Source organism: Lytechinus variegatus, chromosome 8 (genome assembly GCF_018143015.1).
Source record: "Lytechinus variegatus isolate NC3 chromosome 8, Lvar_3.0, whole genome shotgun sequence".
Lineage (NCBI taxonomy): Eukaryota > Metazoa > Echinodermata > Echinoidea > Temnopleuroida > Toxopneustidae > Lytechinus > Lytechinus variegatus.
In genome coordinates this window covers 8717773-8739294 of record NC_054747.1, presented here as the reverse complement: position 1 = coordinate 8739294, position 21522 = coordinate 8717773, and the positions used below count along the sequence as shown (strand labels likewise).

At 35.7% G+C, this 21522-nt stretch overlaps 1 protein-coding gene across 1 annotated transcript in view; it reads right to left on the bottom strand.

Moving 5' to 3' along the window:
• Window positions 1–211: 211 nt before the first annotated feature.
• LOC121419931 overlaps window positions 212–21522 on the bottom strand; it is a 39871-nt gene continuing 18560 nt past the window's right edge. The window contains exons 7-13 of the mRNA XM_041614417.1: window positions 20689–20826; window positions 18663–19010; window positions 14629–14873; window positions 10281–10412; window positions 9088–9280; window positions 5878–5935; window positions 212–1689 (exon numbers count right to left, since the gene is read on the bottom strand). Coding sequence (XP_041470351.1) covers window positions 1395–1689; window positions 5878–5935; window positions 9088–9280; window positions 10281–10412; window positions 14629–14873; window positions 18663–19010; window positions 20689–20826 — 1409 coding nt within the window. The 3' untranslated portion in view covers window positions 212–1394. The remainder of the gene's footprint in view (window positions 1690–5877; window positions 5936–9087; window positions 9281–10280; window positions 10413–14628; window positions 14874–18662; window positions 19011–20688; window positions 20827–21522) is intronic.

Genomic DNA, 21522 nt, shown 5'->3' with positions numbered 1-21522 from the left:
TGATGATTTGATTGTTGTGCTTTCTTTACCCCTTGCCAATCTTCTCTCTTCGAGTGTTGGTTAATACATATTTGACATGCATTTGTGCATGTATCCAAATGCATAAGATAATGTACAGAAAAATCAATAAATACAGTACAAAATATTTATTATGACAACTTTCAATGCCTCTCTGCGTATCAAATTTAGTACATATCTAATAGGAAAATAATACAAAATGTGTATTTCATCATTTGAAATACAGTACATAAATCCTGAATTAATGGGGTTCCAAAAATGTCATTAACATAATCAAATACATTATTATTACTACATGATTATTTCAATGGACTGGATTGACTCTATGATACAATTCATAAAATGCAAATAAAAACCTTGCAATCAGCTGTGTCAATAAAAACATGACTGCCCTTACACACAAACTCACACACCTTCACATACCCCTACTCCCATAAACACAACGAATCAATATAATTTGATCTTACACACACACAGACACATCCTCATCCGTGCATGTCCGCACAACTCTTCTCAGCTACACTGACGCCATATTAAACTCAGCCTGTTGTTTGTCTTTCTCTCATTCTATCTGTCTCTTTCCCTATGCTCTTAAGCAAATGATCAAGATATTCCTGCACAATCTCGTGAATTGTGAGACTTCAAATCTCAAAGAATTTAACCCCTTTCTATTGAAATAAAACTGATTATTCTTGTAGCATAGGGAAGGGTAAATGTTACTCTTTTATATTGGTCGTTTGTTTGGAATAAAATCATTTGATAAGTGAATTTCAGGCCTGAATAGATGCCTCAAAGGGAATTTTCATCCTCTGTATGTGGCATCTATTAGATGGGTCAGCACCCAACTTTTTCCATCAAGATACGAGAGGAAATTTCTGGAATTTCTGAGGAGCATAAAATCCAGAGTTTTGATTGGCTGATTTTTTTCAAAACAACAGGCGCGGCTAATTCGAAGAGATAACCACATCGTGGGTGTGATCTTGCAGATGCCCAGTGTAATACGTTCGGATTTGCATGGATGTGTGGTCTCTATGACCAATCAGAGTGCAGTATTCTTGTTTTATAAGCTGCTAAATGTACTCCGGCTATGAAAAGCTGGCTGCTCACCCATCTAAAATACCTCTTTTTATAAAACCGAATATCATATCACAGCTTAGATCTTCAGCTTTATCATAATCTAAAGATCATTCTGGCTCAAACAGAAGTTAAGTGTGAAAGAACAACTCCGATTTCATGAAAATAATGCAAACACCCTCTAATCGTGAATATCACGAGGGTAAAAGAAGCTACTTTTTGAGGACCTGCCAACTGCCTCTATCTAATTCTCCTTTGAATAGCACAGATCATAGATCACAAAAGTCATTGGTTCCATTAAATCATTCACCAAATAGTTCATCAGCGAGATGGATTTGACCAGCCTCTTCTAGAGCAGTCTGCAATGCTTTCAGCTCTGTATTCTTTGTTTTCTTCTTTCTCCACCTACGGAGCATTGAAAGAGTTCCCATATACGACACTCCTGTCTCTTTCTTGTTCTCCTCAACGTACCGGTCGATATCCTCTGGTCCGAAGCCAAGAGCCTTTCCCAAATTATGTATCTCTTGACGTGAGGCAACTTTATCTGCAACGGTTCTCAAGATGTCATCAAAGTCCCTCTCTCGAGCTGGATTCATCCTAGATTATTCATTTGAGAAAAGATTACAGAATATAAATTCGCATACCAATGCTAATTTCCTCTCTAACTGCCTTTCAACTAGTCACTTTCGGATAACAAATAACGAAGTTATTGAATTTAAAAGTTTATTAATATTTTGTGAAAACAGTTGTATGCCCATCGTCATGAATATTCATCAGGGTTGCTGAAGATGTCACATCCCCACTTTCTTTTTTCTTATGTTATTACATAAAATCATAATCGCTGATGTGGTTTACGGTACACCGTGTGGAGTATTATAGAAACAGGGAATAGAAAAAGAAAAAAGAAATGGATAGGCGAGAAAGTGGAAATTTGAGAGAATCTTTCCTGAATGTAGTCCTGAAAAGGGCTGTAAACCAGAAAAGATTGATTAGCTGAAAAACAGCTTGAGTAGTTGCATGGATGAGGAGGTGCTGTCTTGAGTCGGCAAGTAGAGATGGTGAGCAGAAGCAGAAAAGAGACTCGACGTTTCGGGCAGGTGGACTGTCCGTCTTCAGGAGTACAAATAAATTGATGTTTCATTTTTTCATACATGTGCATATGTCTCCATTATGATGAAATAAGTTGCGGCAGTAAATAACTAATGCACTGAATCAGTTGTCAATCAAATTGTTTTAGTTCTTGGTAGAATTTTTTTTCAATAAACTTAATTTCATATAATAAAATAGAAAAGAACAAGTGGGATATGATATTATCAGCCCCACTAATGAACATTCATAAACACATGCCTAGAACTGTTTAACAGTAATAATGCGAATATTTAAAATCCAATAACTTCGTTATTTGTTATCCGATTATTATCAAATTTTCGGCATTTGCTCTGTGAATTTTACTTTACTTGTTGACACATAACTATTTCCAGCCTAGACTATCCATTTAAATGTCAAGTCAATCCGAGAAAAAAATGTTGATTTGAGTCAGTAGAGAAGAACAATAGAGCAAAGTTTCATTCACTTGCAAATGCTCAACATGCTCAAGGTAGCGTATATCCAACTAACAGACCCGTTTCTGTTCCCCCACTTCATTTTACGGCCGGTACTAAGCCTAAATTGTTCACCTTGACAGCGAAACATAGTTCGCCGTTAAGCGTCCATTTTCTCTTTCGGTTCTATTATGGTATCCCAGGCCTAAAACATTTCCCATAGACTTGTGTGTTAAAGTAGCACATGTACATACTACATGGCCTGACGTCTGTCGGGGAAAAAAAACAAACTGTCTTTTTCTCGATAGACGTCGGGTAACACCCTCTTCGTGCTCTATACCTTGTTCGTGGTCGGTTTTTCATAATCTTTGCCAAATGACAAATAAATGTCAAATTGTATCGTCATTTAATTGTGAGGTTTTTTCGCAACGCAAACGTGGGAAGCTCTCTGTACCGACAGTGATTAGAATGTCACGTTTTAAAATGACATTTTGTCACCCTTGAATGCCGGTGCCTTAACCACTAGACCAAAGAGACAAAGCTGAGACCCGGGTTCGATTCCCGGCAGAGACATTTTATCCGCATTACCAATTTTTCAAAAGGGCAGATAGCTCTTGGGAAACTTGATTTAAGCTACGCCTGCCATTGTTCTCTTAATCCATTTCTTTCATAAAATATTTAAATAAAAGAGAGTTGCCAAAGCTGTTGTACATGTCTAATCTCAGACATATATATATATATATATCCATTGTGTCCCACAAAAAACGAAACCGAGATTTATCGATGATTTATCATAACTTATTTCATCTGAAATTACTTAGATTATTTCTCATTCACGCATGAGTGAGCAAAAACAATTTGAACAGGGGATACCAGAAAGTCATTTGGCGGGCTGTATCTGGGGGGAAACCCCGGTGTAGTGGTCCACCTGCATTCCCCCAATCAGTTATATCGCGAGGAGAGACCTGCGGGTTATAGTGATTCAGTTCGCTTTTCGCCTCCCAGGCACAGCTAGTGACGCCAAACAAATAATAATAATCTGGGTTTCAAAGAAAAAAACACGTTTTTAAAATGTTCAATATCTGTTCTTTAATTTGATACCTAAATTACAGAAAATGGTCAAGGAATTACAAATTTCTGCTTATTTGAAAAAAGGCTTGAATTTCAATATTTTCATAAAAATGAAGAGGTCTTACAGTTCAGGCTAGCGTTCAAACTCACTCGACACTCCGTTTTGTTGACGATCAGCCATGCACAAGTCTTTTGTTAACCATGCGATAGCTTTAGTGGGAAAGCGGTGAAGACACGTTTATTTAATGGAATTATGGAAATACAAGCATCGTTTCGAGGGAACATAACTTTTTTACTTCTTGACCATTTTTTTATGATTAAGGTATCAAACTAAACAGCAGATATTGACATTTTTAGGCATGTGATTTTCTTATTGAAATTCAGATACCCCCGCCAAATGAGATGCGTGTATACTTTCTTCAAATTGTTTTGCTCACTCATGCATGAATCAGGAATAATTTAAGTAATAGCGGATTAAAGGAGAGAATCTAAGCTTTACATTGGTAGGTCATATGTCTATTTCATTTGTGATTAAGTTATGATAAATCATCTCTTAAACTCGGTTTCGTTTTTCTGGGACGCATTATATAATTCACGCTTCGCCCTCGCATCATGCATTGATACTCTACCTGTTTGTGATTACCAAAGCTGCATTGAATGTCCGATTTTAAGTCCAAATAACAAAAAGACCCCAAGTCACGCTTCGCGCTGGCAAGGGTTATTTAGTTCTATGCCCGCTTGTTTACTGTTAAAAGGTATTAACCGTTCGTAATTATGGGTGACACTGAACTGTCATTAACATGTGCTTTTTCAAAATCGGTTAATTAAAACTTTCACCTCGCACTCGCATGTGTTTTGAAAATTTTGAATTTGTTTTGAATGTCCAAATTTCAGATCTGAAAAGAACAAATTGCAGCTCGCGCTTCGGGCTCTATTCAATTGCTTAATTCTTTGCCCGCCCTCTTCATAATTACATTGCTTCGAATGAACTCTTTTAGTTCTAAATCTGGAAAAAAATTAACTCGCTCTTTGCTTCTTCAAAGCTGAGTTGCTCAACCAGTCAGTGCACAACTCAATGATTTGCAAATGAGAGAATTGATGCTGTCCCCCATTCACTATTTCTTTGCCGTTTTTATTATGCAAATTGTACAATATTTCAATTTCCAAATTAAGGACCAACTTGACTGAACCATTTAATGTTAAAACAATGGTATACCACATGCTCAGGGAGGACAAAAACAGATTAGAAAAAAATAATACAAGAGAAATAGTGAGTAGGTGATCACTTTCCTAATTTGCATACTGACCAGTGTGAGCGTAGGCCTATAACTATTTTGTGAAATTATGCGATTATTCTACATCATTTTTCTTGTTTTACACTTTTTTATGAAATTTTCTGCGGTATGCTGTTGAGATTTTCTCTTCTAATTTAAAATCATCTTTCTTGTCCGGGCGAACTATTTCTTCAAGTGTGTCATGCAATTTTTACGTTTTTAACTCCGAGAATCTTGCTGGTGTTTTTATTGAAATATTGTTGTCATCTAAACAGAAAAGTAATAAATGCAATTAAAGATCTTCCGGAAGCTATGAATTACTTCAATTGCATTCGTTTTCATTTTCTTTTGCAAAAAAAAATTATATAGAGAATAAAATCCCCCATCCCTCCTCCAGAGTTATACCAATGGTTCAATTTTGACATCTCAACATGCCCTGCAATCAATTAGCAGTGATAAAATTATTAGAAGTAGAGTTTGGTTACAGAAGAGTTAGGTCCACTTTGGACCATTGCGAGGAAAATATTTTTTTTAATTGTCATTTATTGCAATATTCTTATGCGAAATTAGATTTTCATTATACCCTACCATGTAAACATAAAATTGAGAATAGAAGAAATATACCTGTCTTCACATTTTTTAAAATATTCTTTTCTCAAATATTTCTTTGTGGACCTTACCCCTTTTGCAACCAAACTGAAATGACCCTAACCCCTTTGAAAAAAGTGATTTTTCTTGGCACTTTTGTTCATTTTTAATGTGAATTTCAACTTGCCGTTGGTATCATCTTATAGAGGTACTATAGATATATACATTGAGACAAAAAAAATCAAATTTGATGAAAATGGACCTAACCCCTTTTGCAACTGAGCTCTTCGTATATCAAATTATTAACTTACCCTACGGTTCTCTCTGATGTCTGTGGCGTATGTGAACTTGCTGCACTGTGTTCTACGCCTAAAAACACAGAAAATATAATACTACGTTCATTGACAATAAATTACATTTGACCCTGATCATGCGACCTAAGACTTGTCAGTGATACTCGATTACTCCTATATCCACATTTTATAAATATATCTACAAACTTTGAAAGTTATGACAGCAAACTAATAATTACCTCCAAAATGGCCAAAGTTCAATGACCTTAAATGACCTTTGATATGAAACTCAAATGAGATGTTAAGACCTGCCAACCAATACGTTCTTGGCGTATTTAGTACGTTTTTGCAAATAAAATACGGCAGTACGTTTTTTCTTTAAAAAATATGTTTTTGTTTAAAGAAATATCGTAATTTATAGAAAAAAATCATCTCTATAGTCTATTTCATAGAACTTACACAAATATGATTATTAGATCAATGTAATTTCAGATAACTTTTTTTCAATCATTTTGTCAAAACCAGGGTGAGATATACACATGTTTCATTTTTTTTCATCTGCAAGAGCAGTGCGCAATTTAGCTTGCAAGCAGCTTGAGCGCCGCGATGAGCGAGTGCGCCACGCATTTTATAATGAAATACAATTTATGAGGGAAAAATACATTGTTTTTATTAATCACATAATACAATTTTTCATTGCCAGGGGTTGGCAGGTCTGGATCATGTTCAGTGATACTTGATTATTCTTATGTCCAAGTTTCATGAATCAGATTCATAAAGTTGTGATGGCAATTCAACAAATACCCCCGACTTGGCCAAAGTTCGTTGACCTTAAATGACCTTTGATCTTAGTCATGTGACTTGAAACTCAGGCAGGATGTTTAGTGATACTTCACTACTCTTATGTCCAAATTTCATGAACTAGATTCATATATTTTTTAAGTTATGGTGAAATTTCAAAAAACTTAACCTTAGGTTGAGATTTTGATGTTGATTCCCCCAACATGGTCTCAGTTCATTGACCCTAAATACCTTTGACCTTGGTCATGTGACCTGAAACTCAGACAGGATGTTGATTAATATTTGAATAACCTTATGGCCAAGTTTCATGAGCTAGGTTTATATACTTTCTAAGTTATGTTGTCATTCTAAAAAGGGTAAGAGTTGGTGTTGACACCGCCGCCACCTTCGGAAAAAGCGGCGCCTGTACTAGTCTCACTCTGCTTCGCAGGTGAGACAAAAAGGAGTTCGACACGTCCCGCGGTACACGAACAAAAGTAGGATAGACGCCAAAAATATGCCGTGTTTGACCTATAGGTCATGCGGGTTCGACGCTTCTTTCTGTTCCGAAACAATATGCAAGTCTGACTCGGCTCGCGGGTTGAACCAAGGAGATTTAAACCATTGAGAACCAACCAACACTTTCCCTTTATCAGGGGCCGCGGAATGGTTGTCAAAGTGAGGGTGCTGACCATGCAAAAAAACACAATCATAATGCTCATTTTTACGTTTTTGTACACGGTTTTGGAAAAAAGTGTGGGGGCTGAACACCAACCCCCCACCCCCGCGCTTTTGCGGCCCCTGTTTATAGCCACTTTCATGATGTCACAATTATAAAATTTGTTACACATGTGTTTCATTGCATATTTCCTGCAGATCGTAGACAAAAGATTCCTGCCTAACATCACACTTACAGGAGAATTACAAAAGGAAACATGTTTTTGTAATGATAACTACTTTACGCTGTTTCTGGTCGGATAACATGAACAGACCCATTGGTCACTTTGACAGGGGACAGCAAAAATAAATGTCATATTTCTTAAAATATAATTTGAAATTACTCGACTGGCATACCCACAAACTAATCATAATATTTTTTTACAGTGTGGAAGTGTGTGGGATTTTGTAAGATGTTAATTTAAAAGAAGTCAAATTATTCGGTTTTATCATAATTTAAGAATTGTTATCATTCAATATTACGACATGATACGCATGTGGTATATATTTTGTCGTGTGTTCAATATCTACGTTTGTGCTCACAATAAAAATGGAAATATCGCAGTTATCTTTTTTCACCACAAATCATTTTTCAGTTTTCCCATGAAATTGGCGCCCGGGGGGGGCACTCGACCAAAAAAGTGGTGGGGGTGTGCCGCGGGCGAGACAAAAAACGGAGGCCTTGGAGCGGGCTTATTGTAAAAAGGAGGGTCCTCGGAACGGGCTTCGGAACGACAAAAGTTTGTGAAAACGGGGGTCCTTGGAACGGATCGCCAGCGTGTGAGTGCGTATGCATCCCTATGGAACGGTCATGCGTGCATGATGCAGCTAGCGCGGCCTCCGCCGGGGAGCTCTGCGGCCGCTTTTCACCAAAATTGCAGCTCATTCAATGCGATCGGAGCGGCGTAACGAAAAATATGCGATGCTTTGGAGCGGATTTCTCTCTTCTCTTTTCTCGATAAGAAGAAAATGCTATGCCTTGGAGCGGCTTTCTTTGTTCTTTTTCTCAACAAGGCAAAAATGCTATGCCTTGGAACGGAAATTTGAGTGTGAAAATGGGGGTCCCCTCCGCGGCACATACCCATTATGCATTATATACTGAGTGCCCCCCCCCCCCCCCGGGAATTGGCGGCATCAGGTCGCCACCAAAGACTACATTGCACCTGTGTATTTCTTTTGTACTTTTTTTTAGAAATTGGAAGCTATATGCACATCGTTGTCACTCCATTCTTGTTACCTCCATGGTTGAACCCTACGATTTGGAGGGGAAAAAATCGTGTTCGTCACGGCTGCAACTCACACTCATCGCGTTTACACGGCATAAAATTTCCGTGTTGAGCACGGCTCGTGTGCTAATCCCCTGATCCGAGTCACGGTATTATACTAATTTACCCCTACATGCAAGATTACAGAAAACATGGTACATTTCACATTTATAGTAAACTTAGACATACTTTAGATTTTCTACCATTCTCAATTGTAGAATAATTTTTTATCACCGTAATAGGTTTACCATTGTCTTTGGGGGGGATAAGTTCGGAAATTGACAATGTTCGCTCATACTTGTAGCGATTACCTGTATCTTGTTGCAAAGGCTTTAGAAGTGTAATGGGAATGAACACTTGATTCTTTTCAAACATTCTCAATTGTATAAGAATTTTCATCACTGTAATCATGGTTGTATCATTGTCTTGGGGAAAGGATGAGCTTGGAAATATTTGTAGCGGTTACCTGTATCAAGTTGCGTAGCCTTTTCTGCTTTCTGAGGAGTGGGAAAGTCTAATGGAAATAAACATTCGACCCCCAGATTCTTGGTTTGTCCTGCTTTTAGTAATACTGCAACATTGTCTGGATGATTACTGAAATCCAGTTGAAATGGCTGACAAATCCTGATTCCACTTTTCAGTCTTTCGAATGATACGACCTGAATTGTATTGAATTTATTAGAACGTCACTGGCAATTGTCAATATTTTGTTCAAAACAAGAAGTACAAAATAATACAAAACAATATGCAATATTTTCATTGATGATATTAATACGACGATTAATGTTTTTTGTGCTTAGCATGTAGTCTTGTTTAACGGTCAAGCCACCCACCAGAAAAAAAGGTTGATTTGAATTAATAAATAAAAGCCTACGCTTTAAATTTCATCAAAATCAGATGTAAAAGAAGAAAGTTATGACATTCTGAAATTTTCTTATTAGTAAAAAAAAAATGTGCAGATCTCAGTGACACGCAAATGAGAGTTTCGATGATGTCCTTCACTCACTATATTGATTACTTCTTTATTGTTTGAGTTACACAATATATCAACTTTTTTTTATTTAACATTGAGGACCAACTTCATTGAACCCATTTTTTTTCTTTTTAAAATAAAATTCTCAGTGTTTTGCTTGTCGGATTTTTCTCTTTTTTAGTCAAATGAACATTTGTTGGGGTGACTTTCAGCAAGGAGTATTCCGAATAAAAATCGCTAAAAGAAAATAGAGAGAGAAAGAGAGAGTGATCTACCACCAAGGGATGAGTAGGGGTGACTATACCCGGTCCTGTAACCGTATTTCTACACCGGTCTGCCAGTGATTTTTTTTTTGTTATCTTACTAAACCTTTTTCGTGGAAGAAGCGTTATTATACTTATTGTAAAACGGTAATATCTTATACTTGTATATAACAATATTCTTATAACTAATATATGTGAAATAAATAGAAATGTATCTTATACTGATAATTTTGTAAACTGAAACTTGAGTTGGGCAGAAATCGAAAGCTAACTTTTGATATATTGTGAAGTTGAATTTTTATTTTAAAAAATGATACAGAATAAGACATAACCACGCATTACAACAAATGTTCTACCCCCCCCCCCCCCCACCTCAGAAACACAATTAGTAATCAAAATATTTTAACTTATTACTAAACTTACAGCAATGTCTCCAATTGGCTCGTTCTTGACATAACATCCCATTTCAAGATCAACTTCTGCCTTCTGTACGAGGACATTTTGTTCGATATGAGCAGGAATGAATCCTAGTTTCTTTTCCTTCTCTTCCACTTCCTGTTACCAAAGAAAACCATCCAGAATTATACCCGATTCAGAAACAGTATATATATGGTGAATATATCACTGATATGACATGAAAGACGGTATCGAGTTTATTCATACAACATCATGATCATGAATTTTAGGTTCAAGATTTACTTACATCTGTTAATGACAATACCACCATCAAAATATATTCAAAGTAAGTTTCAAACAAGGAATTAAAAAGTGTATTTTTATACTGTCCAGTACTTAAAAAGAGACAATTAAGAATCGTAAGGATATCAAATACAAAGATTTACGCTTAAATTATCCGTAGGACCACGGACCTACTACTTGTACAGTGGTAGGGCAATGGAAAGAAAATTTAGGTGGAATGCTTTATTTTAAAATCAGATGATGTACGCATGTCACACGTGTAGTCGATCACTCCTCCTACTCGGTATTTCGTAAAATAAACACTGAATATTACAAATAACGTATTTAGAAGATGGCCTAGGCAGGATTTCAAATTTAAAGGTCTTCAATTGATCATAGCATTCATTTGGCCGACGAAGAATTAATTCCTCACTTTTGGTTGTCTATAAATATTTAGCTAGACTATAAAATAGTGACACCAAAAATATAGCAAACAAATATATCGACTTGCATCAGTACATTTTATCTGGATTCCGTTTCAAATACTTTAGCGTTTTCAAAATATGCAAAAAGCATCAGCGAAAAAAAAATGGATTGGTGAAAAATATAGATATATTATGCACTTCGAAGTAGCATTAAACATGTTAAATGCTTGTTCCTCTATCCCAGATATATGTTAACGTTTTGGTGAGCATAAGATGAATTTATAACCCTAAATTAACGAATGGACTGTGACAAAACTGAATATTAAAGGACAAGTCCACTCCAACAAAAAACTTGATTTGAATAAAAAGAGAAAAATTCAACAAGCACAACACTGCAAATATCATCAAAATCGGATGTAAAATCAGAAGGTTATGGCATTTTAAAGTTTTAATTATTTTCAGCAATATCGTTATATGAACGAGCCAGTTATATCCACATGAGAGAGTTGATGACATCACTCACTATTTCTTGTGTATTTTATCATATGAAATATGAAATATTTTTATTTTCTCATCATTGTCATGTAAAATGAAGTTTCATTCCTCCCTAAACACGTGGAATTCCATTATTTTAACATTTTGTGCTTCAGGCAAGTAGGTCCTAATTGTCAAATTTGTAAAAATTGAAATACTGTATAATTCAAACAATAAAAAACTAAAGAAATAGTGAGTGACATCATCGACTCCCTCATTTGGATGTAACTGGCTCGTTCATATAACTATTTTGTTGAAAATAAGCGAACTTTGAAATGTCATAACTTTCTTATTTTACATCCGATTTTGATGAGATTTTCAGCATTGTGCTTGTCTGATTTTCTCTATTGATTCAAATCAAAATTTTTCTGAGGTGGACTTGGCCTTTGAATTAAATCAACAGGATATGGTATGAATTAAGTTAAAACTAGCAGTTAGAGGGTTCGGGGACATACGTGTAATTCGCATTTGCGCCGGCAACAATTCATGTTAACTCGAACTTTATTTTACAAATTCGTTGTCAAATTAAACAAAAGTCTTCATCAGAATTAAACTGGTTATTTACAGCGAATTTAAGACATTATTCATCGAGAGTCATGAATTTCAGTTGAAGGACAAGTCAAGGTCAACAAACAGTTGGTTTCAATAAAAAGAGAAAAATAAAACTGAAAATTTCATCCAAATCGTTTGTAAAATAAGAAAGTTATGATACATTTAACTTTTGGTTAAATTCGCAAGATATTTATATTCACATCATGGTAGGTGTGCAAATGAGGAGACTGATGACATCATCTACTCACTATTTCTTTCTTCTTTTTTTTCGTTACATGAAATATAAAGTATTATAATTTTCTTCTTCTTGTCATGTAAAACAAAGATTTATTCTTCCCTGAACATGCTTATTGTCATTGTTTTAACATTTTGTCGTTTAAACAGGATGGTCCTCAGCGTGATATTTGTAGAATTTGAAATTATGTACAATTCAAACAATACAAAAAAGCAATAGCCCGTGAAGGACATCACCAACCCTCTCAGTTGAATAATAAGCGAAAATTTAAAATGTCATAAACTCCTTATTTCAAATCAAGTTAGAAATTATCAGTATTATGCTTTTTTTCTCTCATTTTGTTAAAGGTAAAGATAATAGTTACATCAAACATTTCATAAGAAAAGTCTCAAAAATTTCACGAGAAAGCCTTTAGGACCATTGTCACCATATTATCATACTATACTATATCTATACACAATAAAACGTAAGTTCCCCCTAAATCAAAATGCTACAATTTTTTGACATAATATTTCGTAGATATTTTTTACACTCATTAGAAAACTCTTGGAGAAAAATGATATTGATCAGTTAAGTCATGAATGAGTAATCAAAGATTGAATAAAAAGTAACCATTTTAGAAAGTCACAAGAGTAGTTTTCAGATTGTGTAATTGCAAAGATTGTTTTGGGTGAATTTCTATGGTGCTGCTGCTGTTTTACTATCCATCATTTAGCCACTTCACACAAGATTTTGATAACGTATGTTCACGGTTGAGTGAGCACAACTTGTCTGATGTATCACCATAGGAGTTTATGGTAGTATCCTCTGTAACTTAAAACAAATGCTAACATTTGAAAATGTTTGTGACTCCCTTCCCCTTTTTTCTCGGCTCACCCATTTCAAAATTCGGGATCCACTACTGATTTATTCATGAATTCAACTTATCATGAGAAATTGTTAGGAAACGAATGCATATATGCAGTTCAAGAATAGGCCCTATTCATCCCTACGTTTTCAAGTGTGCTCGCTAAACCATGAAAGTATAAAAGGTTCGAACAGGTGATAGAAATGCTGGATGATAAAAACAACAGCAATCAAGTCACATTTGAAACTGATTTCCCCCCGTTATTCACTATATGACCCTTAAAAAAATGAGTCAGCGACATTGAAAATACCACCCCCCCCCCTCCTCTTAATGCGTTCTAACTCATCCATAGCTGAGCAATTCGATTTCATTTTGGAAAAAAAATCTGCCCAAAGTTTGATAATCATTACTGCCAAATGGCATTGCTAAAGGCATTTTTTTTTAAAAAAAGGTCCGTAATATTGAATAAGGGGTTACTTATTCTTAACCATATACATAAACACAATATCCAAAAGGCGTGCACACCAAAATAATACTTCGATACGGCACAAAGTGGGGCCAAGGCCTTGAACTTTCTTCTCATTTGCATAATTTTCGAATATGGTGTGCTAACTGAAACATTGGACATCGGGATTTTCATAAAATCAAATCAAATGAAATACGCAAGAAGGTTGAGACAGATATTCATAGTTAGCCATTCACATTCCACATGTCCATTCAAGTGTGAATGTTTAATCAAACGCCTGTGAATAATTGGAGCATGTTAAATTGCTAATAAACATAAGAAAAAAGGGTAATAAGATAGTTTCAGTTCCCAAAATGACACATTACTTGCCTATGATATTTGAAAATCGTATTTTTTGTTTTCTTTTAATATTCATTAGACCTCGAAATGATGAAATCGTGAAGATACTCCTCCCAGAATAAAACTGTTATCACATTCGATAATTTTTATCGACAGAAATGTGTAAAAAAATCAATTAATACATTTCTAACGAATTTCTAACAAATTTAATAATGCGAAAATATGATTAATTTCTCATGTATTTCTTTATTCTTATGTATATCTTTGTTTTTCAAACCTTTGTATTTTTTACGTTGAACTTGGTTGGTGACCATTCTGAGATCATAATGAAATAAATCCATTGAAACCAACAAAATTAAAAATAATCATACAATCATACGATAATAAAAAAATGCAATTTGCATTGACTTTGTACACGGAATCACTTTTTTGAGCATTTTGGGTTTGACATGCACTTACAAAATGTTGCGTAATTTCGGAACCGCCTACTCCCGTTGCAAATTTGTTCGCAAAAGATGCGCAAGAGTTAAAAGAAAAAAGTCAGCGAGCGGCGCGGTCAAAATATTTGGGCGGCGGCGTAGTAACAAAATTTGTTAAGGGGGTCAAACTGACCCCCCCCCCCAGTTTAATAAGGGTTAAAATCAACTTTTGGGGGGACGGACTTGGCCTTAAAGAAGAAGGTGAATATAATGAACCTTGTTCCCCTTCACATCGTCAAAAAGATGTGCATGTAATATAACAGGTGTTTTAGCTAAGGGCAGGTTCATCTGTTTAAACGGCCAACAGCACATCCTCTTTCCGCGGAAGAAGACGTTCCTGATCATGATTTTAATCTTCGCCCACGAAAAATGATCCATCCTGAGTTCGAGCACGTCCTTCATAATGTTGCAGCTGGGTATTCCAGACATTGAGAGTACCTTCCGTTCTTTAATAAGTGCATCTGCATTGGAAAAGGATGAAATGATTAAGATATATATACATGTATATATATACATATATATATATATATATATATATATATATATATATATATATATATGTGTGTGTGTGTGTGTGTGTGTGTGTATGAGAGCTTGATTCCATAGTGTGCTTATAAAAATATGTATCTTAGACGTGGGAATCAAACGCAACATATCACATTTGCAAAAAAAAGAAAAGGTTGGTAAATATTGATAACAAATTTGAGTTTTGTTCCAAAAGGAGCGAAGTCCACTATACGGTTATTTAAAATTGGTTATATTCCCTATTTTACATTGAGTTATGCATTCAATATTTTTTAGGTGCATGTTGTGCAAGGTTTTGCTCCAAAAGAAGCTAAATCTATAAAAAATAAAATTACATTTTTTTTTCAAAATTGATAATGACTGGTAGATTTTTGAAATCATGATTTAATTAATCTAAGATTATAGTACTATATAAAAGAAACATCAGCAGTGGCTAAGGGAAAGTGGTGAATTAAAAAACAAGTGGAATGCCTCTGGCCGTCTCACCTGCATCACGCGGTTCAATATAGCAGCAGTGCTGACTTTGCATACTACTCTGACTCGCACAAGATGTTCAGTGATACATGGTTACTCTTATGTCCTCTTTTTATGAACTAGACCAATAAACTTACAGAGATATGATGGTTATTCAACAAAAAACCCCAACATGGCCAAAGTTCATTGACCTTACATGACCTTTGACCTTCATCATGTGACCTGAAACTGGAACAGGATGTTCAGTGATACTTGATTACTCTTATGTACAAGTTTCATGAATCAGATCCATAAACTTTCAAAGTTATGATGGTAATTCAACAGATACACCCAATTCGGCTAAAGTTCATTGACCTTTGACCTTGGACATGTGACCTGAAACACGCACAGGATGTTCAGTGATACTTGATTACTCTAATGTCCAAGTTTAACGAACTAGACCAATAAACTTTCAAAGTTATGATGGTAATTCAACAGATATCCCCGATTCGGCCAAAGTTCATTGACCCTAAATGACCTTTGACCTTAATCATGAGACCTGAAACTTGCACAAAATGTTCAGTGATGCTTGATTACTATTATGTCCAAGTTTCATGAATCAGATCCATAAACTTTCAAAGTTATGATGGGAATTCAACAGATATCCCCAATTCGTCCAAAGTTCATTGACCCTAAATGACCTTTGACCTTGGTCATGTGACGTGAAACTCATGCAGGATGTTCAGTGATACTTGATTAACCTTATGTCCAAGTTTCATGAACTAGGTCCATATATTTTCTAAGTTATGATGACATTTCAAAAACTTAACCTCAGGTTAAGATTGCGATGTTGATTCCTCCAACATGGTCTAAGTTCATTGACCCTAAATGACCTTTGACCTTGGTCATGTGACATGAAACTCTAATAGGATGTTCAGTAATACTTGATTAACCTTATGGCCAAGTTTTATTAACTAGGTCCATATACTTTCTAAGTTATGATGTCATTTCAAAAACTTAACCTCAGGTTAAGATTTGATGTTGACGCCGCCGCCGCCGCCGGAAAAGCGGCGCCTATAGTCTCACTTGCTTCGCAGGTGAGACAAAAATGATTTAGAGAAAAACACCAATAGAAAACTTACTCCTTTTGGAACAAAACTCTTCATACGATGAAAGGAAATAATATTTGCGAAAGCGAATTACCGACGAAAAAATCGCTTAAAGGGTAAGTTCATCCTGATAGTAAGTTGGTTTTGATAAAAGGAGAAAAATAATCATTTTAAAAATGTTGATTGAAAAATGGTGAGGGTTTGCTGAAAATCCGTCAAAGAATAACATAAAACATTTCCTTTTTGTGACGTCACAGACGAATAGCTTCTCCATAATGTCGTGTGATACAGATTCCCCAAAGCGCCCTTTTCTAACATTTTTTTTTGCGGTGGCTACTTCATCAGAAACATCATATCATACCTCCTTCTCAATGAAAAATATATTTATTCATCATATTTCTATTGAAATATGTGTACGCCTATTCATTCTTATTGAATTCATGAGCTATGTGATTTATATTAGTAGTACGTGATAAATAGAGAAACTGCTTGAATATGACGTCATAAAGTTAATTCTCTTATTCTTTGATGGATTTTTACTTTTTTATCAAAATTAATCTCTATTTTCGATTGTATTAAGACCACCTTGTTAGGGTGAAGTTTCTGTTTAAGTTAAAGGGATGCTCCGGGCTGAAAATGATATGATTTTAAGAGATAAAGAAAAATAAACAAACCACTGAAAATTTTATCAAAATATTTGCATTATTCCGGAGAAACAGTTGTGAGCATGTCTTCATGATTATTTAATGAGCAAATTGATAATGTCTTATCCCCACTTGTCCTTTTTTGTATTTTCTCATATGAAATTAGGTTTATTCAAATTTGTTCTACCAAGAAATGAACAATTTGGATTGACAACTGATTTAGTGCATTTGATATTCATTGCTGCAACTTACTTCATTAGAAAGGAGATATATTATTCACACATGTATGAAAAAAATGAAACAATTATAATTTTGATGTAATAATATGATAAGAAAATGGAAAGTGGGGATGTGACATCATATTCGTGATTCATGATATTTTCACCAAATAATGCTAAACTTTGAAACTCAATAGTTTTGTTATTTGTGATCTCTTAATTGTACTCTATTTATTTAGGTATAAATATTTCCAGCCCTTCAAGAAATTAGATTTACGCGTCACTCAATATGGTCACAGTTGATACTGATATTTTTTGTCTTTTTCGCATGAAGTACTGTAACTGTTTATTTAATAATAATATAGGGTATTCATATAACGCACATATCCACCTTATTAGGTGCTCAAGGCGCTAAGCGTTCATAGCGCACACAGCTTTTTAAGGAATTACTTCCTACGGTACCCATTTACCTATCTGGGTTGAGTGCAGCACATTGTGGATCAGTTTCTTGCCGAAGGAAATTACGCCATGGCTGGGATTCGAACCCACGACCCTCTGTTTCAAAGTCCGAAAACTAATCCACTGGGCCACAACGCTCCACATTGTATACGGAAGCTAGAAAGTGTCACCCAGATATTTGGACAATCATCTCATCATTTCTATACCATCCCATGACATGATCTTGGATCTCGTCATGTCAACATCCAACGGGAGAGATGATCGCATTACATGACCTCGTATTTTTCGTGTCTACATCTTGCAGAAGATATGGTCACATGCCATGGTCTCGTATCCATTCGTGTCTACATCCTGCAGAAGATAAGGTCACATGCCATGATCTTGCAACTTGTCATGTCTGCATACTGAGGGAGAAAAGATGATCAGATGAGAAAATCTTCGATCTATTAATTTGGCATGTTATCATCTCCTCAATAAAATTGAAAACGATAACTAAGGTGATGGCATCTGATCGTATCTTTTGAAAGATGTAGACATGTCAATTGCACCAGGAGGTATCTCAAGATCCGATATCTTGTCATCTGATTATCCGTTTTCAAGGATGTACACATGACAAGGCATAAGAACAAAACATTTCATCATCTATCATAAAGAATGTCGACATGAAGAGATCTAAGATCACGTTTTGTCCCTTTTACAGGATGCAGATCAGAAGAGATCTTGTCATCTGACAATTTATCCCAAAGGATGTAGGTAATTATCTGAACATCTGGGTGACATATTTACCCTCCATAAAACACATATAAAACAATAAGGTAAGCCGTGCACGTTAAAGATCTTACGAGGTGAGTATTTCCCCTCTCCCGAGTACAAGACTGCCTTTAAACCGGAGTACCGTGTTGCAACAGCGCAATGAGGTATTGTGTAAGTCACCGGTGACCTCAGTACTAAGTCATCAGGAACTAAACATTGTACGCCAAAGCAGACTGACATCTCTTCTTCGGTGTCACCAAGATTAGGAGTATCGGTCAGGACACGCAGAGAGATTTCCTGTGGCTCTTTGCTGTCGATTGCACCAGGAGGTATCTCAAGTTCAATCCCAAAGGACTCTAGCAGCAGTCTACCACCATCAGCTCCAACTCTCTTGCAGCACTCCTTCTTGGTCGTTTCGACATCTCCTTCATCAGGTACTGAAAATTATTTAAAATATTTATATTGCATTTCTTTATTGCAAAACTTTAACTTCAAAATTCTAATAAGTTATTGTCGCTCAATACTGCCATGACTGGGGGACATTCTGAAATATCGATTGTAAATTATAAGAGAAACATGGTACTTCAACAAGAATTTTCCAACTTTGGCATTTTTTAACATCTATTTCCCAATTGGTCCAATGTATTGTTTAAAATCAAATTATAAAACAAGTAGAGCGCCTCTGGCAATCTCACCTTCATTACGTGTTTCAATATAGCAGCAGTGCTGACTTTGAAAACTACTACGAAATAATTATTCACAAAAACACCATTAATATAATGAAACAATACTATGTTCATTGAAAATAAATCATATTTGACCTTGATCATGCGACCTAAGACTTGTTAGTGATACTTGATTACCCCTATATCCACATTTTATAAATCATATCTAGAAACTTTGAAAGATAGTATCAATAATAACCTTTTATTTACCAAGGGTAGCCACTTCAATCGTAAGACTGCTCTTCCAGCAGGCCCTGCATGATATAATATGGTATTATTACCCTTCTCCAGTCTAAATGCTGAGCGCCAAGCAAGAAGGCAAAAGGTCCCATTTTTTGAATAAGTCTTTGGTATGACTCGGCCGAGGATCGAACCCACGACCTCCCGTTCATGAGACGGACGCTCTACCACTGAGCCAACATGCCCGGTATATGACAGCAATCTAATGGCCAAAGTTGAGATGTTCAGAGATGTTCAGTGATACTTGATTGCTTTTATGTCCAATTTTTTTTTAACTCGATCCATACACTTTCAAAGTTATGATGGTAATTCAACAAAAATCCCCAACATGGCCAAAGTCCATTGACCTTTGACCTTGGTCATGTGACCTGAAACTCGCATAGGATGTTCAGTGATACATGATTACTCTTATGTCCAAGTTTTATGAGCTACACCAATAAACTTTCAAAGTTATGATGGTAATTAAACAAATATCTCAAACTTAGCCAAAGTTAATTGACCTTTAACCTTGATCATGTGACCTGGAACTCGCGCAGGATGTTCAGTGATGCTTGATTACTCTCATGTCCAATATTTATGAATCAGATCCATAAACTTTTAAAGTTATGATGGTAATTTAACAGATACCCCCAACTTGGCCAAAGTTCATTGACCCTAAATGACCTTTGACCTTGATCATGTGACTTGAAACTCCGCAGGATGTTTATTAATACTTGATTAACTGTATGTTTAGTTTCATGTACTTGTAAGTTATGATGACATTTCAAAAACTTAACCTTATGTTAAGATTTTGATGTTGATCCCACCAACATGGTCTAAGATCATTGACCCTAAATGACCTCTTGATCTTAATCATGTGACTTGAAACTCCGGCAGGATGTTTATTAATACTTGATTAATCTTATGTTTCATAAACTGAGAGGTGGGACAAAAAACGCTCTAGTGGAATAACATGCTAACACTAAAAGGGGGAAAAATCCACAATTATCTATTTTCTTCCTTCTTTATCTTTCGTGCTGTAAACAATACACAATTATGTTCGTCCAGAAATCCTCAATGACATGCAAACTAGTAAGCATGTCTCAATACCAAACAAATCCTTGTTGTGTACCACAAGAAAATTATTTCCTGATTACTACTCCTACAGAACCTGATTCATTGGTCAGGCTTCCATGGTTGACGTCAAATTCCTCTTCTTTTTCTTGCCATGAGGTTTCTTCTTCTCCTCCTACAGGGTTCTGTGAGCCTGTATCTTCATGAAATTCAACCTTTTCCTCAGCAAGTTCATCTGTATATAAAAAAGGTTAGTTTAAATGAACACTATTTTCATTTCAACTAGTTACTTATACTGATAATGAATTTCGTTTATTTCTGATATTCTTTAAGTGCGCGTGATATTCATGAATCATTTTATCTATATGCCTTTCAACTATTTTTCTTAAACAAGTGCACACCTAGTTTCAATAACGCATAAAGCTTTTTCATTTATTTGAATGCAGGATAAAAGAGCATAGGTGTCGAACCCCGGACTTTCCATGTATAACCAGGCGCCTCAGACCACTCGGCCACGTCACCTCCACACAATGAATCATCTATTCAAACAAGGGAAGATATTAACGAAACATCGGGATCCTGGTACTTATGAGCAAATATCACAACGTGCACGGGAGATAGTTTAAAATAAATATGCGCAATTTGCATGAGGACATTTTTGCAAGACGTGGAGCGTTGTGGCCCTGTGGATTAGTCTCCGGACTTTGAAACAGAGGGTCGTGGGTTCGAATCCCAACCATGTCGTAATTTCCTTCAGCGGGAAATTGATCCACAATGTGCTGCACTCAACTCAGGTGAGGTAAATGGGTACCTGGCAGGAATTTATTCCTTGAAACGCAGCGCGCGTAACAGCTGCACTGCTAAAACCAGGGTATAATACTGTAGAGCGCTTAGAGACTTCTGACAAAGTAAGTATTAAGCGCTATATAAG